At 40.7% G+C, this 23,167-nt stretch overlaps 3 protein-coding genes across 6 annotated transcripts; 1 reads left to right on the top strand and 2 right to left on the bottom strand.

The window, feature by feature from the left end:
* Positions 1-996: 996 nt before the first annotated feature.
* Positions 997-6,216, bottom strand: crb3a (crumbs homolog 3a). Its single transcript, XM_080447103.1, has 4 exons — positions 5,885-6,216; positions 5,237-5,434; positions 3,306-3,346; positions 997-2,976 (listed from the first exon to the last, which is right to left on the bottom strand). The coding sequence occupies exons 2-4, from the start codon at positions 5,328-5,330 to the stop codon at positions 2,764-2,766; spliced, it is 348 nt and encodes a 115-aa protein (XP_080303229.1). The 5' UTR covers positions 5,331-5,434; positions 5,885-6,216; the 3' UTR covers positions 997-2,763.
* Positions 6,217-9,252: 3,036 nt separating this feature from the next.
* Positions 9,253-13,449, bottom strand: tubb4bl (tubulin, beta 4B class IVb-like; the record flags this gene model as incomplete). Of its 4 annotated transcripts, XM_080448001.1 has the most annotated exons (5): positions 9,253-9,372; positions 10,231-10,310; positions 11,059-11,169; positions 11,960-12,068; positions 13,330-13,449. In XM_080448001.1, the coding sequence occupies 5 exons, from the start codon at positions 13,384-13,386 to the stop codon at positions 9,253-9,255; spliced, it is 477 nt and encodes a 158-aa protein (XP_080304127.1). The 4 variants fall into 4 exon arrangements, with proteins under 4 accessions (XP_080304127.1, XP_080304124.1, XP_080304125.1 ...); XM_080447998.1 differs by having other exon boundaries at positions 9,253-10,310; XM_080447999.1 differs by lacking the exon at positions 11,059-11,169 and having other exon boundaries at positions 9,253-10,310.
* A 3,615-nt stretch (positions 13,450-17,064) lies between these two features.
* On the top strand, positions 17,065-21,936 carry LOC308098316 (zinc-binding protein A33). Its single transcript, XM_080446628.1, has 6 exons — positions 17,065-17,665; positions 18,115-18,210; positions 18,309-18,539; positions 18,773-18,795; positions 18,887-19,005; positions 19,678-21,936. Exons 1-6 carry the CDS (start codon positions 17,273-17,275, stop codon positions 20,217-20,219), a joined length of 1,404 nt encoding a protein of 467 aa, XP_080302754.1. The 5' UTR covers positions 17,065-17,272; the 3' UTR covers positions 20,220-21,936.
* The last annotated feature ends 1,231 nt before the right edge of the window (positions 21,937-23,167 follow it).

Genomic DNA, 23,167 nt, shown 5'->3' with positions numbered 1-23,167 from the left:
TTTGACAGAAGCATCAGTGTTGCCATATTTTGTGAGAGAAATAAGCAACCATGTCTAGGAAAACAAGCCCAAAAGGCCACATAATAGCACTTCCCAGGCCTGCGTCGGCTATTTGAAAATAGCAGATCTACAAGCTCACAGTGAGCTTGTAGATCTGCTATTTTCAAAAACTCTCGCAAGAAAATGTGGAGTATTTGGAATATTCTTTAAACGTCATTCTAACCACACAAATCGCTCCCTGCCTGGGCACAATACATTTTCATGAAAATATTTGAGAACCACTGGTTTAAATAGTTTTTAAAAATTTGGAAGCAAGCCTAAATAAGCAAGTACACGTTAGAAACCACAACCCGCAACTACCAATATTTACAAGCGACTTTACAGAAAAAGAAGCCCAGAGTCGCTTATAATAAGCCGACATGGCAACGCTGAGAAGCACCACGGACACGGAGGCGGAGCTGCCAAGTAAAAAAACAACAACAGGCAATTGCATTATCGCTCCCTGGTGGCAACATGGATGTATCAAACTCGGGTGGCACAGCTATGATAAACTACACCATAACTGGATAGTGGATACTAGGATACATTACATAGTACATACTACAAAATAAATAAAATCATGTTGATTTTATTAATTTTTTGGGGGGGTGTCCCCAGATGACAGTGAAGTGACAATTTAAGGATTTTTAAGACCTTTTTAATAAAATAGCCGATCTACAAGCTCACAACGCCTCTTGTGAGCTTGTAGATCAGCTATTTTCACACACATTTATCTGTGGAACAGAGTCAAACTAAACGTAGTGCCTCGACTCCTACAATTCCAAGTGGTCGTCAGGGTGTGGGGGGGGGGGGGGGGTCCCCAGTTGGGGGGTCACGCCCTGAAAAGGTTGAGAACCACTGTATTAGAATACCACGATTAAAAGTCTGCAAGAAATGTAGTATCAAAATAATTACAGACAAAGACAGGCGAAGGGTCGCGCGAGATCAAAGTTTCTTTAATTTCTCCATATGCCTTTAGTTACAACAAACGTTTCTGCTATCCAGCCTTTGTCAATGTGTGACACGCGCATTAAAATAAATGCTTTATTTAATGACCATTTGCCTCTCATTTTAGGCCGAATTTGAGAATGCTGGAATGTCATCCCCTAATGGCAGCCATAATTTCCATGAATTTGAACATAATGGTAGAGTATCTCTTAGATATGGCCATTTGTGATGATTGCTGCATTTGCTGCTGCCATCTTCCTTGGTAGCAATAACGTACTGACCAGGCTGAACATGCAGACAGCATTAATAGCTTGAAATGGATTTTTGCATTGGCTTGGAATGCCAAAGTACTTTGAGGGTCATGGGGGAAATGTATTAGAGTGGAGTAAAAATTTAAGGAGGCAAACGTACGCAAGTAAAGTACATATCCTCAGAAAAAGTACTTAAGTAAAGGAGTGCCGAAGTTTTACATACCACCTCTGCCTCATAATGCAAAATTTTCAGGAACGCAAAATCTACTTTGTAAGTCATGAACTCTCAGTCACCTTTCCCATTTCCTCTGAATGTTTGTGTCAGTAAATCAATATGACTTCACAAGATAGGTACGGTCTCTTTTCATTAGCTCTTTTCAGCAGAAAAATGATTGAATGTTCAGTCATTCCCATCATTTATATTAGACATTATGTTGAGATAATGTTTAATGAAAAATATATTTTTGATTGGCCAATGTCATATTTTTGGAGGATTATGAATGGTGGAGATTCTAAGAAATTATGACTTGACTATTCTACAAAACATTTTTTGTAAAGGCATTTACAAAAAACAGTTTTAAAAAAATGCTGTGTCTTGTAAAATAACACACAACAGCGCAATGCACAGGTAGATCTGACGTTAGAAATGATGTGACTTTAAATTATTACAATTATAATTAATTTAAATATATACATACGTAATATATGTAAACAATCATTCAAACTTGCTTGAAATAATGTGTTAAATATACAGCAGATGTATCTAAAATCAAGAGTTATCAAGAAGAGTTGCTTAAGGCAAGATATTATTTAATATGACGCCAAAAAAAGTCCAAGTTTGATACAAAATGGACTCATCGTGGACTCTTCATAAAAAGAAATGAGTTTGAGGTCAAAGATAATGATACACATACGTACATAGTAAGTTTTACCGTGAAATGATTTCAGACGATCAATGTTTTTCTTGTAAACAAAGCTTGCATGGAGATCACAATCAAAAACACATGCACTGTATCTTATGGTAACATGTGCTTGTTGTCATATAAATATTAGCAGGTATCATTTGAAGAGTATTTAGCTACCACACATAACAGAAGCTTGATTAAGATTAGAAAGCGTTAAGGCATAATGTTTTATGATAGGATTATTTGATTACATTAACATAAAAATGTTATGAAATGTTAAAAGATGATCATCTGTGGAGATGAAATACTGCAGCTCTTATTTTTTCTTATTTTTTTTTACATTTAGTGCAGAAGAATTGTCCAGAACCTCCTTGAATTGTGTAACAAGTCATTTTGATATTCTACATGTGACACTTTAAGGTATTCCAGTGCTTTCATCGTGGCGCCTTGTTGGGAACAGGGATGCAGTTGAAGTTGAAATAAAGTTTCCCTTATTCCTTAGGAGATGTTCCATCATTATACAGTTCAAGAGAAGGAACTTGTTCCCACAGGATGTAAGCCTGTTCGGCCCAGGGCCTGATCAAATATAGATATTTGATAGAATCTAAAGGCACAACAACTCAAATAAGTCTTTCCTCCTTGGGCAGTTTTAGTGCATCGGGTGTTTCCACACCTTTTGTTCCAGACTGTTCCTCAGCACTGGGTCTGTACGTCCCCTCAGTCTGACGTTTCTTCTTCACCACGCAGAAGAGCCAGGATAGGAGAACAGCTGAGACGATGGCCAGTACACCCAATGTCACTGTAGGGGCCACAATAGCTGCTATGTTGGGTCCCTGGAAAAAATAAATAAGTATGAATGAATGAATAATTGTATTTTCGTGTCTGGCTGCCTCAACACAGCCCATCCCTTACAGGATTATTAAGACACATTTTAAAGAACACAGTATTTCTAGTGCCAACATGCTGACACCAAATAATAAACAAAATAATAAATACCACATGTGATCAAAAGTACAAAGACAGTTTACTAGACACATCTTCAAACTAGAGAGGAGGGCTCTAAGTAAATAAACAAGACAAATAACCACATGTAAAATAATAATAATATTGTCTGATCTTATTGACTTGTTGACAGAATACTGGAATGTAATTTTTCACTCACCGTGCTGTTATTAGGAGCTCCTCCATTTATGGTACTATTTCCTGTGAAGAGAGTAACCACAGATCAGCACTAAGTAGAAAATACATAACTTTTTCCAGCCCATTTACACTGGGATATGCATTGTCCACATCTGCACCTGCAACAGTCAGAGAAAGACTTATCCAATGCACTTATAACAAAACCTGTGTAGTGTAGGATGCATAATCTGTCTTTCAGCTAATGGTGACATTCATGGGCAAAAATACAAAATAAAAGACACATAACCACTTACATACTTGGTTGACCGGGGCCTCCTATAGGGCTCTATACTAGGTCCTCTCCTTTTCCTCTTCACCGAAAATAGACGATCTACAAGCTCATAACGCTCGGTTGTGGTTAAACTATTGATCAAAATGCTTATTTGAGAAACTAATGAAACAAATGTAATAAATCAACCGTAGATACGCCCCTTCTTAAAATAATGGTCTATGTCTTTTAAAAAAAACGTTTTTCAGAAAACAGAAAAAAATGAATCAAAACAAACTATATGATCTCTCTTTTATATCTCACCCAAAAAGTTTATAACAATATGTGACTATTGACCTACAAATAACACTGTCTGTCAGTTATGTAACATGAGAGGATTAAATGATTTGTGTTTTGACTTAGGCAATTGTAAACCTGGCAGGCCAAATTATTTGTGGAGTAACTGACTTACTCCAGACTTAGGCAATTGACGTAGCCAAAAGAAATTGGCCTAGTCACATTGTCTTTGAAACATAGGCCATAAAATGGCCACAATCTTGAGATAGGCCATTATACTACTGGGGTGGGAACAGCATGATCCTTTTCAATAAGGATATAGACAATTTTACCAGAGGTGGCCATTGTCATGAAGAGCTGATTTAGGCAAAAATACATAAAAAAATTACTTGGGCCATTATTTTAAGACGTTGACAAATGTATATGTGCACTGTGCAGTACTGCTATGTAGCAAGTTAAGTCCAGTCAGAGCCATTCTTTTGCCAGCCACATTCTCCATGACCACCCATGTGATCACTCAGTGACATCACGTAACTACACAGTAACAACTTTACTACTTGGAGTGGAGAATGGACTGTGTGTGTGAGAATGGAGGGGGAGAAGGACTTGCCACTAGTCAGGGAGTACAGGCTGTGCTTGCCACTGGTCAAGCACAACCTGTACTTGACTAGTGTCAACGATCAGAAAAAGATAACTCCAACGCAAAATGTGTTATACATACAGCATTACTTCAAGTCAGAGCTCCATGGAAAACGTTTTCCTTTTTTAAGCCCGCTGAGGATTTCCTAACCCAGTCAATCATTCACTAGGCAAATTGTAAACAGTTCTCAAGGACAAAAGTACACCTCCTTGATAACAAAAAGCATGGGTTGAGGGAGGGGGTAGTTTGACTAGTTTCTACTCAAAATCCTGTGGTAATATAACAAGCTAATACGTCCTGCAAAGCTAACACCATCACAAGTGTATAATAAAAAATATAGTGTTTAAAAGCAAAAACATTCTATTTCACGTCTGAAAAGGAATTATGGCATTCATTCTAAGTCATTTCACAAGACCTGGTGTATGTAGAATTGGTAAATGAAACATAGTGTCAAGACATATTATGCCAGGAAAGACACCACATTCCTTTGTTCAAAATCTTCAGTTGAGGTGTTCTTACTGTGTTTACAAGCATCTGCATGTTTCAGATTATCTCTGCAATGCCTGTTATATTTAAAATAAAACAGCAGCTGTGTGTGTGTGTGTGTGTGTGTGTGTGTGTGTGTGTGTGTGTGTGTGTGTGTGTGTGTGTGTGTGTGTGTGTGTGTGTGTGTGTGTGTGTGCGTGTGCGTGTGCGTGCGTGTGTGCAGAATGTCTGGTCAGAAGGTTTTGTTTGGGAGTGTGAGAATGAAGGGTGGTAACTGACTCACCCCAGACGGGATTACTGCCCAGAACCAGTAGTAAGACGCCCCCGACCACAAGATCTGGCCTCATCATCATCATTATATCTGGAAGTGCTGCCATCTCTACCCTTAACTAGGTGCGCCTAGTATGGGTAGACTGGCATATAGGGTCTCTTGAGCATCAACTTGGACCCATTTTGTTGGGATAAACATTTGCTAAAGGTTCTTTTGAGAAAGAGGGAACATAATTTATTATCAGACGATTTAGACCACAAACATTTAATTTAATAAACTTAGTACTAAGTAGTCTAATGCAAATGATATACTTCCTACTTTCATGAGTTATTCTAATCTGATGATACTTAAGCATGATCAACAACAGAACATAACATTATGAGTAATATGATGCAGTCATGCAGCCTGATGTTGAATCATAACTTCCTTCAATTGGAGAGACTGCATCCTAGTTCTGTGGCAGACAGTGTAATAGCTATTAATAGACCAACTATTCAAAAATCATTAAAGTGAATATTAGGCTAAACTAGATTACTACAATCCACAGCTTGTTCGATTCATAGCAGCAGCATATAACCTATATGTTTCATTATAGACGAAAGTAACAGATAATGAAATATACAGCCTAATAGTCAACGAATGAACATCCAGCTTACATACCTCACGTTGTTTTCAGGTAGGTGATCGAGGCGGACCAGTTCATTCCTCACGAATGAACCGTGATACCGGTGATAGTCGCTTCCGCCTCACCTTGTCAGGATGAAACTGTCCAGGTCATTCATAAGAAATGTATTCGCAAAAACCTAATCCAGCAGACGATCAGATTCAGAACAGATAGACAATCATTGATTAAAACAACGTCTAATTTGTAATCGCTTAATAAGCTGCAACTGGCTCCAGTGCTGCTGGTCTGAGACTCTCTCGACTACCTGTCGGTTGGTTTCTATGTAAAACAGTTTTTTTCCCCTCTACTCTCCAAATCGTCGCTGCTGATCACGTGACTCAGTTTCATGTTACAGTACCTGAGCAACACAGTATCAACCTGTTGCGGCTTTAAACACAGACGCTCCTTTGTCTGCGCGCCTTTGCGCATCAAAGGATTTTTCCCCCCTGTGCGCGATGTATTCTCCCCCACATCTCATCTCCTCTCTCTCTCTCTACAAAAAGTGTTCAATTACTGAATACTACGAGCACGAGAGTCCACCTCCATGATGAAAAAGAAAACAGAAAAAAGGCCCTGGGGGGCATGCCTTAAGGCTTAAGCTAAAGTGATAGGCCGTTTACATATTGAGTTTACATTAAATAACAAATACAATATAGGCCTATATGTCCCTCCCTGTCCGTTTTCACTCACCTGTTCGTTCACTGTCACTGGACTGGAGTATTAAACCTGCAGACCTTTTCCAATGTTTCACTAGAAGGTTGCGTAGGATATCTGGATGCTGGGAAACAGCGCCCCCTATCCATCAGACATTACATTTTCCAACATGAAAACGACAGCATTCCTGAAATAGTTGAAGGCTGAATGCGGCGGGTAGCCGGTCCAATGGTCCCTAATCCGCATCTAATCTCACTTTTACTGGCACAAAGTGGCAAAGGAAGGGTGACCTGTAATAATCTATTATGACTATGGTCAAAAAGACCTGGAAATTATGTGTTTTAGTGAGAGAAGAAGAATACAGAACAGGCCTGTGGGCCGTGACTAAACGGGCACATGCAGGTTACAATCAAAAGATTACACTCGCACAATCGGTGTTTCTATTTAAAGATATGTCCCATAATATGCATATTGCATGGAGCCAGGAGGAGCCTCAACGAGGAGGCTACAATGGATAGTTGAGCAACTTGACCAAAAGCTGACGTTTGTAATCACTTGAATTAACTGGTGGGTTTTTTAATTGGTCATGATGAAAGGCAGTGGTTCTCAATCTTTTCGACATTTCGAAATCCGAAATAATCATATTTCAACTGGGGACCCCCCACCCTGACAAGCACTTGGCATGTAGAAGTTGAGGCATTCAATTTAGTTTGACTCGGTTCCACAGACAAATATTGTGAAAATAGCAGATCTCCAAGCTCACAACGCCTCGGCAATTATTATTATTTTTTGCCTCTTTCTTATATTATTTGACAATTTGGTCAACATTTGACCAGTTATTAGAGTATAGTTTATTAATGACTGGGCTATGCTAGCAGAACTTTTGATGCAGTAATGGACTATTTCTTTTTCATTTATTTTTCTTGGTATTAAAAAGGTCTTAAAAGTCCTTAAATTGTCACTTTACTGTCATTTGGGGACCCCCCCCCCCAATCATGTGGGGGGTCCCGACCCACAGGTTGAGAACCACTGTTCTAATAGAAGAGCTTTACCAGAGTCATTTATCTCTGACTTTACTCAAGTGTGGCTTTCAGGTACTTTTCCCACCACTGTAATGAAATAAAGGGTGCCTGGCGGAGCACTTAATATATCTTATCTTACATAGCAGATCACATATCATAATAATTAGTTTGAACTGACTCATTAGCTGATTGAACGCCTACAAACAAATCACATGAAAGAAAAACATTTGGCAAAGTTAAGCAAATTAAGTTGAAACATGAAATTGTGTGAGTAACTATGATCACATTTCTTCACTGCCAAGATGACCTGCTAGGAGTATTTGTAGGTTTGCAGATATCTCACACCCTGTAGTTCCACTGAACAAAATTATGTCCAAACACTAGCTGTATATGTAGTTTACCTTTTAAATCATGTTTTTGAATAAAACATGATTACATTGTCAATAAATTAATCTCCAACATTTTAATAATATATAGTTAGACCAGTTATTAGTAACAAAGTATAATCTGTGAAACTTGCACATGATTAATGATGGTCTTGAAGCTTATCTTGAATTCTGTTAATAGATTTTGAATGAAGCGAAGCAGGAATGAAACAAGAGAAACAAGAGAGTGAAGCTACTTGGCAGATAACACAGACACATGTGTTATACCAGCCGAGGAAATAAGGAATATTTTTGTGCACTGGGAAAAAACAACAAGACTTATTTATTACGGGGAGGCATTGGCTCAGGAGGTAGAAAGGCCATTTTAGAGTCAGAAGGTTCCTGTTAGATCCCGGGCTATCCCTGTGTTATTGTCGACGTGTCCTTGAGCAAGACACAGAACCCCTAACTGCTCCCGACGGGCAAGTTTGTGCCTAGCCTTGCATGGTTTTCTCTGCCATATGTGTGTGTGAATGGGTGAATGTAATGCACATTGTAAAGCACTTTGGTAAATGCACCATTTACTTTTAAAGAAGTTAAGTCTTAGTGGATAACAATGTCATACTGAGGACCAATTAAAAGTTGACCTGACACAACATACCACTCATCATTTTAGCATTGCTGAATTTGTATCTATCTAATCTATGGGTGAAGACCAAAAATGCTTGCAGGGCTACAAATTCATATAGGCACTCACAGAGTAGGAATGTTTTAATAAACTTAGATTTATTTTTGAAGGTCTTAGAGGCTCAACAAGGTTACAAACTTCTGCTTTTAGATGCCTCATATTGGATCAGTTAATATCCTTGCCTTTTCATTATATGTATGTATGTCACTTACTCTCTGTAAACATTGCCTATACCTGAATTATACTGTATTTAGGTTGTTTTAAAACAGAGGAACTTCAAATCGCTGCCCCCTAGTAAGCGTCAAAGGAATGACATTCAAAAATAATGCTGCAACATGTCAATGGCCCATGATGAATGAATAAAAACACTGAGGCAGAAATGGCAATTAATGAGTAAAAACTTTTTTAATCCTTCTCTAATTTCAAGGCTTCACACTTGAAATCGCTTGCTTTTGAATATAAAGGGAAAGGACATATGCATTCACAACAGAAGAACAAGAACCAATTGTTTTAAATGAAAACCTCACTCGTTATCAGTAACACTAGCGTAATAGTGAGTGAGGGTTACACCCTTCGATTCAACGACGAAGACAATGGAGCTGGGAATTGGCTAAAGGAGAGGTGAGACCTGGGTTTCAAGCGACCTCCTCCTCTCCCTCCTCCTCAAACTCGCCCTCCTCGGTGGTGGCGTCCTGGTACTGCTGGTACTCTGACACCAGGTCGTTCATGTTGCTCTCTGCCTCGGTGAACTCCATCTCGTCCATGCCCTCCCCGGTGTACCAGTGGAGGAAGGCCTTGCGGCGGAACATGGCGGTGAACTGCTCCGAGATGCGCTTGAACAGCTCCTGGATGGCCGTGCTGTTGCCGATGAAGGTGGCGGCCATCTTGAGGCCGCGGGGCGGGATGTCGCAGACGGCCGTCTTCACGTTGTTGGGGATCCACTCCACAAAGTAGCTGCTGTTCTTGTTCTGCACGTTGAGCATCTGCTCGTCCACCTCCTTCATGGACATGCGGCCGCGGAACACGGCCGCCACCGTCAGGTAGCGGCCGTGGCGCGGGTCGCAGGCGGCCATCATGTTCTTGGCGTCGAACATCTGCTGGGTGAGCTCGGGCACGGACAGGGCGCGGTACTGCTGGCTCCCCCTGCTGGTGAGCGGGGCGAAGCCTGGCATGAAGAAGTGCAGGCGGGGGAAGGGCACCATGTTGACGGCCAACTTGCGGAGGTCGGCGTTGAGCTGTCCGGGGAAGCGCAGGCAGGTGGTCACCCCGCTCATGGTGGCGGACACCAGGTGGTTGAGGTCGCCGTACGTGGGCGTGGTGAGCTTGAGCGTGCGGAAGCAGATGTCATAGAGGGCCTCGTTGTCTATGCAGTAGGTCTCGTCGGTGTTCTCGACCAGCTGGTGGACGGAGAGCGTGGCGTTGTAGGGCTCCACCACGGTGTCGGACACCTTGGGCGAGGGCACCACGCTGAAGGTGTTCATGATGCGGTCGGGGTACTCCTCGCGGATCTTGCTGATGAGCAGGGTGCCCATGCCGGAGCCGGTGCCTCCGCCCAGGGAGTGGGTCAGCTGGAAGCCCTGGAGGCAGTCGCAGTTCTCAGCCTCTTTCCTCACCACGTCCAGGACCGAGTCCACCAGCTCAGCGCCCTCCGTGTAGTGACCCTTGGCCCAGTTGTTGCCAGCACCACTCTGGCCTATATGTATAGAAGAGATCCAAAACTCAATGAGCTGACATGGTCATCATATAACCAGTGGTGTAATGTAACTAAGTACATGTACTCAAGTACCGTACTTAAGTACAATTTTAGGTACTTTTACTAGAGTATTTCCAATTGTCTATACTTTTACTTCTACTCCACTACATCTGAGAGGCAAATATTTTACTTTTACTCCACTACAATTATTTGAAAACTTTGGTTACTAGTTACTTTGCATACATTATTTCATTATAAAACATACATACATTAACCACTTTAGCCTTTATACCTAGGCTATTTGAAAATAGCCGATCTACAAGCTCACAGCTCACAGTTGTTAGCTTGTAGATCTGCTATTTTCAACCATTTTAGTACTTTTACTTTTGATACTTTAAGTACATTTTGATACCAATACTTTGGTTATTTTACTCAAGTAAATTTTTAATTCCGGACTTTTACTTGTAACAGAGTACTTCTGCATTGCAGTATTGATACTTTTACTTAAGTAAAACATTTGCTTTTTCCACCACTGCATATAACTAGTAAATTCCTGAGTGTTCATTTAACACTGAGAGTGTAGAAGAGGACCCGGGGCAACTTGTACATTCTCAGGGTTAAATGAACACACAGTTCACAGATTTTACACTGTACCTAACAGTACACTATCATAAAGAGGGTCTGTGTGTTCAGTTCTGAGTCAAGTTTCAGTTGACAGTTCCTGTCATGCTGAATTCTCAAGACTTACCAAAGACAAAGTTGTCAGGCCTGAAGATCTGACCGAAGGGGCCGGACCTGACCGAGTCCATGGTGCCGGGCTCCAGATCCACAAGGATAGCACGAGGCACATACTTTCCACCTGAAGTGGATGAGAAATCGATCATCAGTGGCGTTTTCCAAATCTATAAACTCGCCAATCATTTGTTTTGTATTCTTTGTACGACTAAAGCGGTATATGCAAAATGATACACTGTAGCTAGATATACAGGGGTCTTCAACGTTTTTCAGGCCAAGGACCCTTTAGCTGAGAGACAGATGAAGCAGGGACCCCCACTACATATTGAATCAAATTGCATCGTTGATTAAACATTTTCTTAACATTTCTTTAACTTAATCCGTCAATACGTAGTAAACTTGACCATTGGCTCTGTACTTGGTCGGATCTTTTTTCCCTCTACACCAAACCACTTCACCGAAAATAGAGCATCTATAAACTCAAGACAATCTGTGAGCTTATAGATTGTCTATTTTCGGTGAATGTTCCCCCCACAATAGGAATGGGTTCATGTTATTAATGTAAAAAACGTCTTTATCATACAAAGATTTGGCGGTCCCCCTGTCATAACTCTGAGGACCCCCTGTTGAAGACCCCTGCAGTAGGTGGATGGAGACATGGGGCTAAAGATAGGGCTAATAATTCTATAGTTTTATACAGGTGTGTGCACATGTGCATGTGCGTGTGCGCACACACACACACACACACACACACACACACACACACACACACACACACACACACACACACACACACACACACACACACACACACACACACACACACACACACACACACACACACACACACACACACACACACACACACACACACACAGCATACTCCCTATAGCTTCAGCCATTTGTAACAATACCTGAGGCCTCATTGTAGTAGACGCTGATCCTGTCTAGCTGCAGGTCGCTGTCTCCATTGTAGGAACCAGTCGGATCAATGCCATGTTCATCACTGATCACCTCCCAGAACTGAGAGCGGAAAAAGAAGGATAGAAAATATGAGACAGATTTATTATTTTAAGCAAGGTTTACCAGCAGAAGGAGAAGGCATTGATTTGCATGTGCAAATCAATGAAAATCTGATGAGTCACCCTCCTGAGGTAATGTAGCTGCACTGTGGTAATCTATTAAAATTTGTGTTAATATCTATTAAATATTTGTGTGACGGGGAACATTAGCCGAAAATAGCAGATCTACAAGCTCACAATGCCTCGCGTTGCGAGGCGTTGTGTGCTTGTAGATCAGCTACTTTCAGAGAGTTGGTGTGTAGAGGGAAAAGGTAGTCAAGTTGAATTTAATATTGAGGGTTAAAAAAAGTTAACTATTATCTGAAAATACACATTAACATGAATCCAGCTATCTATGAAATCTATGGAAAAGTTTAATCTGCAACACAATTTTATACAATATGTAGTGGGAGTGCTTCATCTCTCTCTCAGCTAAGGGGTCCTTGAGCTGAAAAACAAAATAAACAGGCCTTTTTCTACTAAACTTAGAATATAGGTCACTTGGCCACTCTATCAGACCTAAATATAGAACATATCAGGGTTAAATAGGTCGCAAGCTATGTGGAGGGGGATGGGTGAGTAGCTACCCATTATCACATATAGTCACAATGGGATAATTGCACATAAAATGTCTGCAAAAGTAGATACAGATATTTGATACTGTATACTTGCTATAATATGTACACATTTGAATTAATGGACATGTAGCTAGTGGTAGCCCTATAATGGTTGACATGCTATAGCCTACATTTCATGCAATAGGCCTATCAGCCATTCTATAGGGCTAGGCTAGATCGTTGTGTAACTGTAATCCATGCAAAATTGTCTTTGCACGTGATTTTATAAGCACACATTCAATGGCTGCAGAAAAACTAAAGCAATAGCATGCAACTGGCTCCTTAATTAATGTTTGCACGACTGCTTTGATTGATTGATTGATTATTTAGTAACAGATTCGCAAATAGTACAGTCGGTGGTACGATTATACAATGGTGCTGCTAAAAGGATAACACAAAAAGCCCTGAGGGCTTATTTCCATTGTGGTGTAGGCTATTCAATTCAAGAAGGACCGACATTTCTAGGTTTCTATACCGTATAATTCAAGATGAATAACTGCTTTCACACCGTGCAGGGCTCCTGCATTGAATCCTAAATAGGCTAGTAGCCGATAGGCAGCATTATTCATTGATTCCAAACCTATAGAATAAATATGATTGCCATACCTTGGCTCCGATCTGGTTCCCGCACTGGCCAGCTTGCAAATGCAAAATTTCGCGCATTTTGGATATAATAACTGGAGAGTGGGTATGTGATGTGATGATCAGAGGATCTATAGGCTGAGAGAGTCGCAAATGCCTTCTTGCCTCGATGTCCAAGATGCGCCTTCACCGTTGCCAGATGTTGTGAGAGGAATAAGCAACCAGTTATATTAAAATAAGCCAAAAAGAAGCGACTAAACATGTTTTCAGAAAGATCTTGAAAAGAAAAAGTGAAATATTTGGAATATCTTTTTTAAAAGAAACGGGGGTGGGGGGGGGGGTGTCTGCGGAGAAATACATTAGCCTAATTTGGGCTTCCTTCCTTGACATGCAAATGTTTGAGAACTGGTTTAAACAATAATCACAAAAATCGGAAGCAAGCCCAAATAACTACACTTTAAAAACAAGCCCAAATAAGCAACTACAATTTAGAAACAAGCCCAAAACCCCCCACAATATTTATAAGCAACTTTACAGAAAAACAAGCCCAAAGTCGCTTATAATCAGCAGACATGGCAACGCTGTGCGTCGCCTCTCAGGCAGACGTCGACTGGGCCGAGTTGGTGGTGCAACTTTGACGTCATCCCCATGGCAACCAAAGACTGGAGGAGAGGAGGGAGGAACCAAGGCTCGTGGAGATGGAGGATAGGATGGATGCCACGATGCAGCACCGACTTCTATTCGTGAAAGACAGACAATGACATATATGCTACACCATCCTCAAGCCCTTTCAAGGCAATGTTTGATATTGATATGTATTTGGCCACAGACCCACGTACATCTGAACTGCCTTTGCGCTTTGTTTTGTGTAGGGTTCATCGCCATGCCGGCTTGTGGTGGACATTTTTGTAAAAATTTAATTTTTGCCATGGATTTAGAAATATTACCAGAAAATAGAAGAGTTAGCCCTATATGTATAGTACTAGTGCTGTGGTCCTCAAAGTGGATTGAGGGACCTTTGGTGTTCCTTGAGGGTGGTCCATATGAACCATTATAGGTCTGTAACTCTGAGAGTGTATAGGAACCAAATGGACCCTCGGGTTCCATTTGTACACTCTAAGAGTTATGATAAAATAAAAAGTTTGAGAACCACTGTACTGGTGGTGCCATAATGTCATAGTAAATCAGTAGGCTACATATTCTGAAGAAAACCTGACATTCAGTAGGTTAATTGGGTCTTATGATCAAAATTATAGTGTAATGTAAAGAAAGAAATAAAAAATTTGCCATGGACGTAAGGACAAGTCTTGCCACGGGCACATTTGCGTGTATGGACATATTGATGACCCCTGGCTTTGTGCCTTTGTGTTTACCCCCCCCCCTCACAGAATTTTCCAAATGTTTCCAAAAATTGCCGATCTACAAGCCTGTATGTGATTAGTCTAAGTATAAAATAGGGTTGGTTATACGTATTGTGAGTAAGGGTGGGTGGCTAAAACAAGGACTTTACTCATCTTTTCTTTTTGAATGAGATATTCAAAGGTTATTTAATGTATGTCCCATTTCTGAATATGCTGGTACGTCAACCATAGTCGCGAAATCCCTAGTTTGATTCCAGCTGGGAACCTATGTTGCATTAGCCTGGTAAACCCTCCCTCCGGAAATCTCATTTCCATTTGATTCCTGAAATCATGTCTCATCCAAATTAAGTAAAAACTGCTTAAAACAGTTGACATAATTGGTCCAGAGATCCTGTGGCAGACACATTAGTACAGCAGTCATCACATACATTTAGAAGAATTAGATATTATTAGGCCTATATTAGATATTAATGCACAAATGATGTGTAATGCACTCTTGCTATTTCAGCTCTTTTACTAGTATTGTCAAATTTGACATTTAGGCTTTGGATGCATTTTACAATAGACATTTAGCAGACACTCTTATCCAGAGTGACTAACAAACGTTCAAGAGCAGACTAAAAATGGTCAGGGTGAAAAGAGAACAAAGTAGTAGATTATGAATTTAAAGGTAAAATAACTTTATTTACTAAAACTGTATTAGTCCCCCTATAAGGGCAAATAGTTTGGAGCAGCTTGTAAAAAAGAGAAACACAGTAACAATATACAAACAAACAAACACATACGGCAACAAACTAAATGTGGAATCAAACAATATTTTATTTTGAAGCACATTGTCTACTACGCCTGTTGTATGAAATGTGCTCTATAAATATTAAATACAATACACAAAATACGACTTGACTTGACAAAATAAGGTAAAACATTAAAAATTGAATAAAAAAGGAGAATAAATAAAAGAATAACCTACAGAGCATTTAACCACCTAAACCCCAGGATCTAGAAAATAGCAGATCCCCACATTAACAGAAAACAGGAAAGACACCAGTATAGAGCCCTGCGAGACTCCGGTCAAGCCACGGTAAAGTGGTTAAAAGTCATATTGCTGAGAGGATGAGCAATTTAGAATGGAGACTAGTTTATCAAGCGGCTCCGTATAACATAATAACACCCCGATGGCAACAGAGATTGCAGTTTTCTGGAAGATATCAATCAATCAATCGATCAATCAACTTTATTGTCACAACACAGTTACAGGTAAAAGTGAGGTGAAACTCTTGTTTATGCAGGCTTTCACGTTTGCAGTTCAAGGTATAAAAGATAATTAGACTAGAAGATGTGCTCCTCGGAGCACAGGTCTCCGCCAGGTCAGGTTGCAGCACGTCCTGCAAAGCTTAGCCTATGGGCGGTGGTGACAGACGGACACACACACGGACGGACGGACAGGGGGTAAAACATACTCTCCACCATACCTTCGGCCTGGCGGAGACAAAAATAAAAAGAGCACAAAAGCATGCAAATAGCAGCATGTTAAAAATCTGTATTCTGTCATATAAAGAGGTCATCTTTAGCACTACAAATCACATGTAGTGCATTCAATAAAGCCTATAGATATGTTGCTTACAGAAAGTAAGTCGGGCATGTTGTTTCACTTAATCTTGGAACAGATTTTGACAATGCTGTTCGGTCTGTTTCTATCTTTTACTGTGAGGTTCTGAAGCCAGCAGATTTTTAAAAAATCTCAGAAGACTCACAAATCAAATATTGATAAAACGGCAGAAGATAACTAGCCTGACAGATTCTTTTTTTTTTGGGGGGGGGGGGCGAATTCTCTGTTAAAAAAATTTAAACTTTACTTTCTTTTTTTATTTAGACCAATACATATCAATGTAATGTAAATACACCATTTAGCAACAGTGCTAATTTCCCTCTGCAGTCCCCACAAAAGAGAGTACATTACACTACATTACACAGGGAAAACAAAGAATGAATACAAAAACAGCGGTACAAAACAGGTACAAAACAAGGGTGTGTGTTTGTGTGTGTGTGTGTGTGTGTGTGTGTGGGGGGGGGCATTGACTCAAAAGCTTTTACAGAATGACTCCCTCAAAACAGAAAAAGTTATGTAAATATTGGGACTGACAGGCTAGCCTGAGTGACAGCAACTCCCCATAAATTGCTCCAATTAAGCTCAAGTGTCAGCCTTGAGCTCTTTATCCAAACCAAGACACATTTACATGTATATCCTGCATGAATATATTCCAAACATGAAACAGGTTACTAACCAGTTTTAAGTTATTCAGCTGTCAACCAATAGGGCTTTACTTCCTGTTTCCCAGGGGCATGCGATGCCTCACTCACAGCTCTTCAGTTGAGTTTACACACACTCCCACAGAAGGCAGACACAGGAAAACCAAAAGCAGTATTGACTCGCGTCAAGAACAATGGAAGGCCGGCCGGAGCTTTCCTATTAAACTAGTTGGAGACTAGTCTAATAGAGAGGGAAAATAGAGTGCTTTACTGAGAGTGCTATATCACTCTCATATCTAAGCCTGAGGACTTTTGATCTCTGGAGTGACTCTGTTGTACATGTCAAGTTGGTGATCATGATGTCTCTGCCAGAAGAGGATCTTTCATGTCCTATATGCTTCGACATCTTCACAGACCCTGTTCTGCTGTCATGCAGCCACAGCTTCTGCAGGAGCTGTGTGAAACGCTGTTGGGAAACCTCAAGCTTGCGCGAGTGCCCGGTATGCAGGAAGAAAGCCTCGCGGTCCAGTCCACCATCCAACCGGGCTCTGAAGAACCTCTGCGAGGCCCATGTGAAGAATAGAAGACACAGCGTGGGAAAGGAGGTCATTGTCTGTGACCTCCACGGGGAGCAGTTCAAGCTCTTCTGTCTGGTCGACATGCAGCCCATCTGTGTGGTGTGCCAGTCTTCCAAACTGCACAAGGACCATGACTGTGTTCCTATAGAAGAGACAACGCTGGATTGCAAAGTAAGGAAGCTCATCGTGACAATGTGTTGCTAATATGACGCAGACTAACACTAACACAGACTATCTTCCGTAGATTTATAACTTGAAAACCCATAAGGTGTAGGCCCTGAAGGCTGGAATGCAGTTTGTCAGGTATATGTACTGTATGTGTACTGTACAGTATGTGAAAGCACACCATATACTTATGATGATGAGGCTTATTGGCTATACTATACCCATGACTGATTTATACATCATTGACAGGGAGGGGTCCCCCAGGGGTCTGTACTAGCCTACTTGGCCCCCTACGTTTTTTTCCATCTACACCAAATCTCTTTGCTGAAAACAGCAGATGTGCAAGCTTATAACGTGTCGGGATGCAATGCGTTGTGAGATTGTGGATCTGCTAATTCTGCCAAAGTGTTCACCTATTAGGGTTCATGTGGTTAATCTCCTTCATTTATTTTCAGGATGAAGTCACCACAACCTTGGAGAACCTGCAAGATCAACTAAAAAAACTCAGTAGAATACAAGAGAACTCTGGGGTCATTCTCAGTCACATAAAGGTACCTTTTTTTAAACTTGTAAAGATCATGTCTTCCATTCAGATGCTATAATTGCAAAAAAAAAAATCTCTGTCGCATTTAACTTTTCACTCCCTTAGAATCAGGCACTGGAAACACAGAGACTGATCAGGAACCAATTTGAACAACTCCACCAAGCTCTCTACGATGAAGAGTCAGTCAAATTAGCTGCCCTGAAAATGGAAGCGGAGGAGAAGATCACAGCAATGAAGGACAAGATGTCAGAGACTGCGGCAGAGATACTGTGTCTCACTGAAACCATCCAAACCCTGGAGGAGAAGCTGAGAGCCGACGACATGATCTATATGCAGGTTAGCAGTTAGCACTGCAGGCTATAGTTACACAAACTTCACAAGTTACACAATCTTCCCAACCTGATAGTCATAAAGATACCGTTATGTGACTATTTTGGTGTCAGCATGTTGGCACTGGAAAAACTGTTCTTTAAATTGTGTCTGAATAATCCCATAAGGGATGGGCTGTGAAAGGCAGCCAGACACGAAAATAAAACTGTTCATTCATTCAGTCTCATTATTTTTTGCAGAACTTCAAAGCCACACTTGAGAGGTATGTCATTTTCTATGAATCTTCTTAAAATCGAATATTTTATGTCATTGAGAAACAAATTTCAGTGCAGGATGAATTGTCATCATCACAGAGGCAACAGCATGAAACATGGCTCAGAGAATATGCCTGGGGCGCTGATTGACGTGTCAAAGCATCTATGCAACCTCAAGTACAGAATCTGGGAGAAAATGCACGACCATCTTCAGTACAGTGAGTACACGTACAGCCTAAAAATACAATTTGGTGGTGGTGATACTGATAGTAATGTATTCAAGCAAACTGGTTAAAATAGTAACATGATATGAGACAAACCCTTCCAAGTATGAGAAAAGTGCTCTTTGACCATCTCCAGTGGTGGAAAGTAGCTAAGTACATTTACTCAAGTACTGAGCAGTATTGAAAAGTAGAATTTTCAGTACTTTTACTTCTAATCCACTACATCTCAAAGGCAAATATTGTACTTTCACTCCACAACAATTATTTGAAAACTTTAGTTCCTAGTTACTTTGTAGATTTTGATTATTACTACAAAACCACTTCAGACCTATATATACACTTTGTCAATTTGAAAATAGCCGATCTACAAGCTCACAACGTGTCGCAAAGTGAGTGTTGTGAGCTTGTCGTTCTGCTATTTTCAAATGATTTTCATACATTTTGCACATCTGACAACTTGTGAAATGGGACCTATATGCAACATGAGTACTTTTACTTTTGGTACTTAAAGAACATTTTGATGCCAATACTTTTGTACTTTAACCCATTACAATTTTGAATATAACAGTTTTACTTGTAACAGACTATTTCTACAATAGGGTATTGATACTTTTACTCTAAATGGGACTACTTCTTCCATCACTGACCATCTCCCTCCCCCTTTAGCTCCCTTGACATTGGACCCAAACACAGCACACCCGTGCCTCATCCTGTCTGATGACCTCACGTCCCTCCATTACTCCAGCCAGCCCCTCTGCTTCCCCAACAACCCAGAGCGCTTCCATGTCAGCGCCGAGGTGGTAGGCACGACCGCCCTGGGTTCAGGAAGCCACCGCTGGATTGTAGAAACGGGAAACAACCATGATTGGCTCCTAGGCGTGGCTTCTGCGTCCGCTCCAAGGGACGTGGAGGTCTCCGCCCGACCCGAGAACGGCTTCTGGACCCTGTGTTTACGGGATGGGGAGCTCAGAGCGATGACCTCCCCACCGACGGCCCTGGCAGTGACCAGGAAGCCCTGCCAAGTCAAAGTGAAGCTGGATTATGACAAGGGGACAGTGTCTTTTTTTGACTCTGCTGATGATACAGTCCTTTATTCGTTCACGCACAAATTCACAGAAACATTGCTTCCCTATTTCTATACACAAAGCACGTATCCACTAAAGATCCTCCCAGAGAATGTGTTGTGTGTCACAAAGCTGCATAGATGAGAGGATGACTGTGGCATCATATTTTATAAACTGTCATATCAATGCTGCAGTATCTGGATAAAGCATGTCACCCCTTATACATTTGATGTAGAATTGTAGGGAGAATTGTACTGTTACACCATTGTCCTCACATTACCCAGACAGCAATCACATCCACTTCTATCAGGCAAGTTAAGCACAATAAAATTATCCAAAAATTGATAATCTAATGAACCAATTAATTATAATTTGTCAATATAGTATGGTATATCCAGGACTAAAAGTATCGTTTCAAACACGAGAACATGGCATTTCTATGATATTCCATTTTAATTGGTAAAACACTTGAAGGTTTGTATTTAGAACTGAGTTTGACCTTTGGTCAAGTACTGTAAGCTAGGGAGAGATGTCACCCAACTTTGTGTGGGCTCAGCTGTAATGCAATCAGTTCAGAGTTCCTGGCCATTGTAATACACTAGAGAGTCCAGGTGGAGGTGAGAGTCACAACAGTCGTTCTGATAAACCTTTTGTTCCTTGGTTCAGAGGCATTGACACCCTCTGTCTTGTCTTGATTATCAGGGCAAGGCTTTTGTATTCATTTAAACTAATCAGAGTAATCATTGTTCCTTCCTGGGCATCAGCTACAGACAGGAATTCCAAAAAGGTAGTGATAATTAGCACTTACTTAACCCTAGCAACCCAATTCTGGACATGTCATAATAGGCGAACATTTGCCGAGCACATCTTGCAAAGCATGGCTATTCTCGTCAAAGAGATTGGTGTAGAGCAGGGGTCTTCAACAGGGGGTCCGGGACCCCTAGGGGGTCTTCAGAGTCACAGGGGGGGCCGCAAATCTTTGTGTGATGTTTTACATTATTAACCACTTGAACCCTAGCAGCCCTATTCTGAGGAGAACTTTAGCCAAAAATATCCGATCTTCAAGCTGTGAGCTTGTAGATCGGCAATCTTTGGCAAAGAGGTTTGGTGTAGAGGGAAAAGAGAGCAGACCAAGTACAGAGCCAAAGGTCAAGTTTATGAAGTATTGACGGTTTAAGTGGTAAAATGTCTGAAAATGCACATTAACATGGATCCAACATACACTGTTGAACAAGTCTACGAAGCTATCTATGAAATCTATGAAAAAGTTTAATCTGCAACCCAATTTTATACAATATGTAGTGGGGGTCCCTGCTTCATCTCTCTCTCACTTAACGTTGAAGAGCCCTGGTGTAGAGGGGAAAAAAGGATGGGGCCAAGTATAGACCCTTGAGAACAAAGTATATAGCCTATAAGGTTTAAGTGGTTAATTGATGTAGCATTGACAGGTTTTGCTACTGTGGTTTTGTCTTGACTTTCTTTCATGTTGTATTCATATTGTACACATGATGGCGCCCTAGTACTTCCAAATTCAGATCCAATGGTGGCTGGTGGGATGTTGCCAGGGATCGCAGAATAATTGTTATTAACAATGGACACTTCAGTGGATGAAAATTAGAATGATTTGTATTTTTGTTTTATTGAAAATATATGCAAACAAATTTGTTCATGCATTTTGTGTTTTCAGTCATGTATGTTCTAAAAATGGACCATAATTAAGTTTTGTTTTGTTGTTCTATTATTGTATTTCATAATTTTAATGTTCTCTCAACCTCAGCACTGAAAAAAGATTTTGTATGAGTTTTATTACGTATGTAAGTGTTACTAAATGACTAAAATAATGAATAAAATACATAAGATCATAAGACCATTTCATACTCTTACACCTGTTGCAGTGCCATGCATTTGTATCCTTGTTGTCCAGCATGTATATGGGCTACATAAGATATTTATTTTAAACCTTTGCGACAGACGGTGCTATGTTGGAAGATGGGGTGTTTTTTCTCCTCCTTTTTGGTACACGAAGAGCACCTTTTGACACAGACCTCAGGGAGGAAGCCAGTTTCTCCAAACGCCACGGAACAGGTAAATGAGTGGCTGGAAGCTGCTGCTGAATAAACATGAGCACTTTAGCTATGTGTCTGCTGCCACTGTTGTTGTTTTTACTGACACGTTTTCATTAGTAGTTGGCCTACAGGTCGTTGACAGCTGTGTAACATTTGCCAGGTCCTTCATTACAACGGTCATAGTGTTTTATGTTGTGACATATACTGTAGCCCAGTGGTTCTCAACCTTTACAGGCCGCGACCCCCCAAAATAATCATATTAGATTAGAACTGGGGAGTGGGACCACCCAAAATAATCATATTTGAACTGGGGACCCCCCACTCTGACAAGCACTTGGAATTATAGGAGTTGAGGTATTGAATTTAGTTCCACAAATATTTAGTGATAATAGCTGATTTACAAGCTCACAACGCTTCACGTTGCGAGGCGGTGTGAGCTTGTAGATCAGCTATTTCAAAACATTTGCCTCTTTCTTATATTATTTGACATTTTTTATAGTATAGCTTGTTGATTACTTTTGATGCAGTACATACCCTTTTAAAGGTATTAAAAGGGTCTTAAAACTCCTTAAATTGTCACTTTACTGTCATCTGGGGACCCCCCCAAAATCATGTGGGGGGTCCCTGGGGGTCCCGACCCACAGGTTGAGAACCACTGCTGTAGCCTATGTCACATGCAACATTTGTAAAGATGTCTATAGTGACATGTTTATGACATGGTTATGTCAGTCTTGTGACAGGAGGGTTCAGGTGGAGTGTTGCCTCAAAGTGTTACAACTTTTTGCATGCAGTTTTCTCCAGATTTGACAGGAGGAGACCATGCAGTTGTTGCTGTTATTATTAGATTCTGTCTTGTTTTGCACCTCAGCTCATTATGCTGAGGTGTAAAACATGCTGATGGTCATACATATATATGTCCAATTTAATATGAGCTGTGTTGGACATGCACCAGAAAGAATAACACATTACAAACTGTAATGTGTAACAAACTGTCAGGGCATATCCCTCCAGGCTGTTTTTTGTATT

The sequence above is a fragment of the Gymnoscopelus braueri genome, assembly GCF_963280865.1.
Source record: "Gymnoscopelus braueri genome assembly, chromosome: 13".
NCBI classification, from domain to species: Eukaryota; Metazoa; Chordata; class Actinopteri; order Myctophiformes; family Myctophidae; genus Gymnoscopelus; species Gymnoscopelus braueri.
Note: the sequence above shows the minus strand (reverse complement) of the source record. Positions and strands in the feature narration are given on the sequence as shown.

Coding starts and splice junctions, on each gene's coding strand:
- crb3a (XM_080447103.1), bottom strand. CDS start 5,330: ATGGCAGCACTTCCAGATATAATGATGATGATGAGGCCAGATCTTGTG. Junction 3,347..5,236: donor GGGCAGTAATCCCGTCTGGG/GTGAGTCAGTTA, acceptor CTCTCTTCACAG/GAAATAGTACCATAAATGGA. Junction 2,977..3,305: donor GAGCTCCTAATAACAGCACG/GTGAGTGAAAAA, acceptor TATTTTTTCCAG/GGACCCAACATAGCAGCTAT.
- LOC308098316 (XM_080446628.1), top strand. CDS start 17,273: ATGATGTCTCTGCCAGAAGAGGATCTTTCATGTCCTATATGCTTCGAC. Junction 18,211..18,308: donor TCATTCTCAGTCACATAAAG/GTACCTTTTTTT, acceptor TCACTCCCTTAG/AATCAGGCACTGGAAACACA. Junction 18,796..18,886: donor TTCAAAGCCACACTTGAGAG/GTATGTCATTTT, acceptor TCATCATCACAG/AGGCAACAGCATGAAACATG.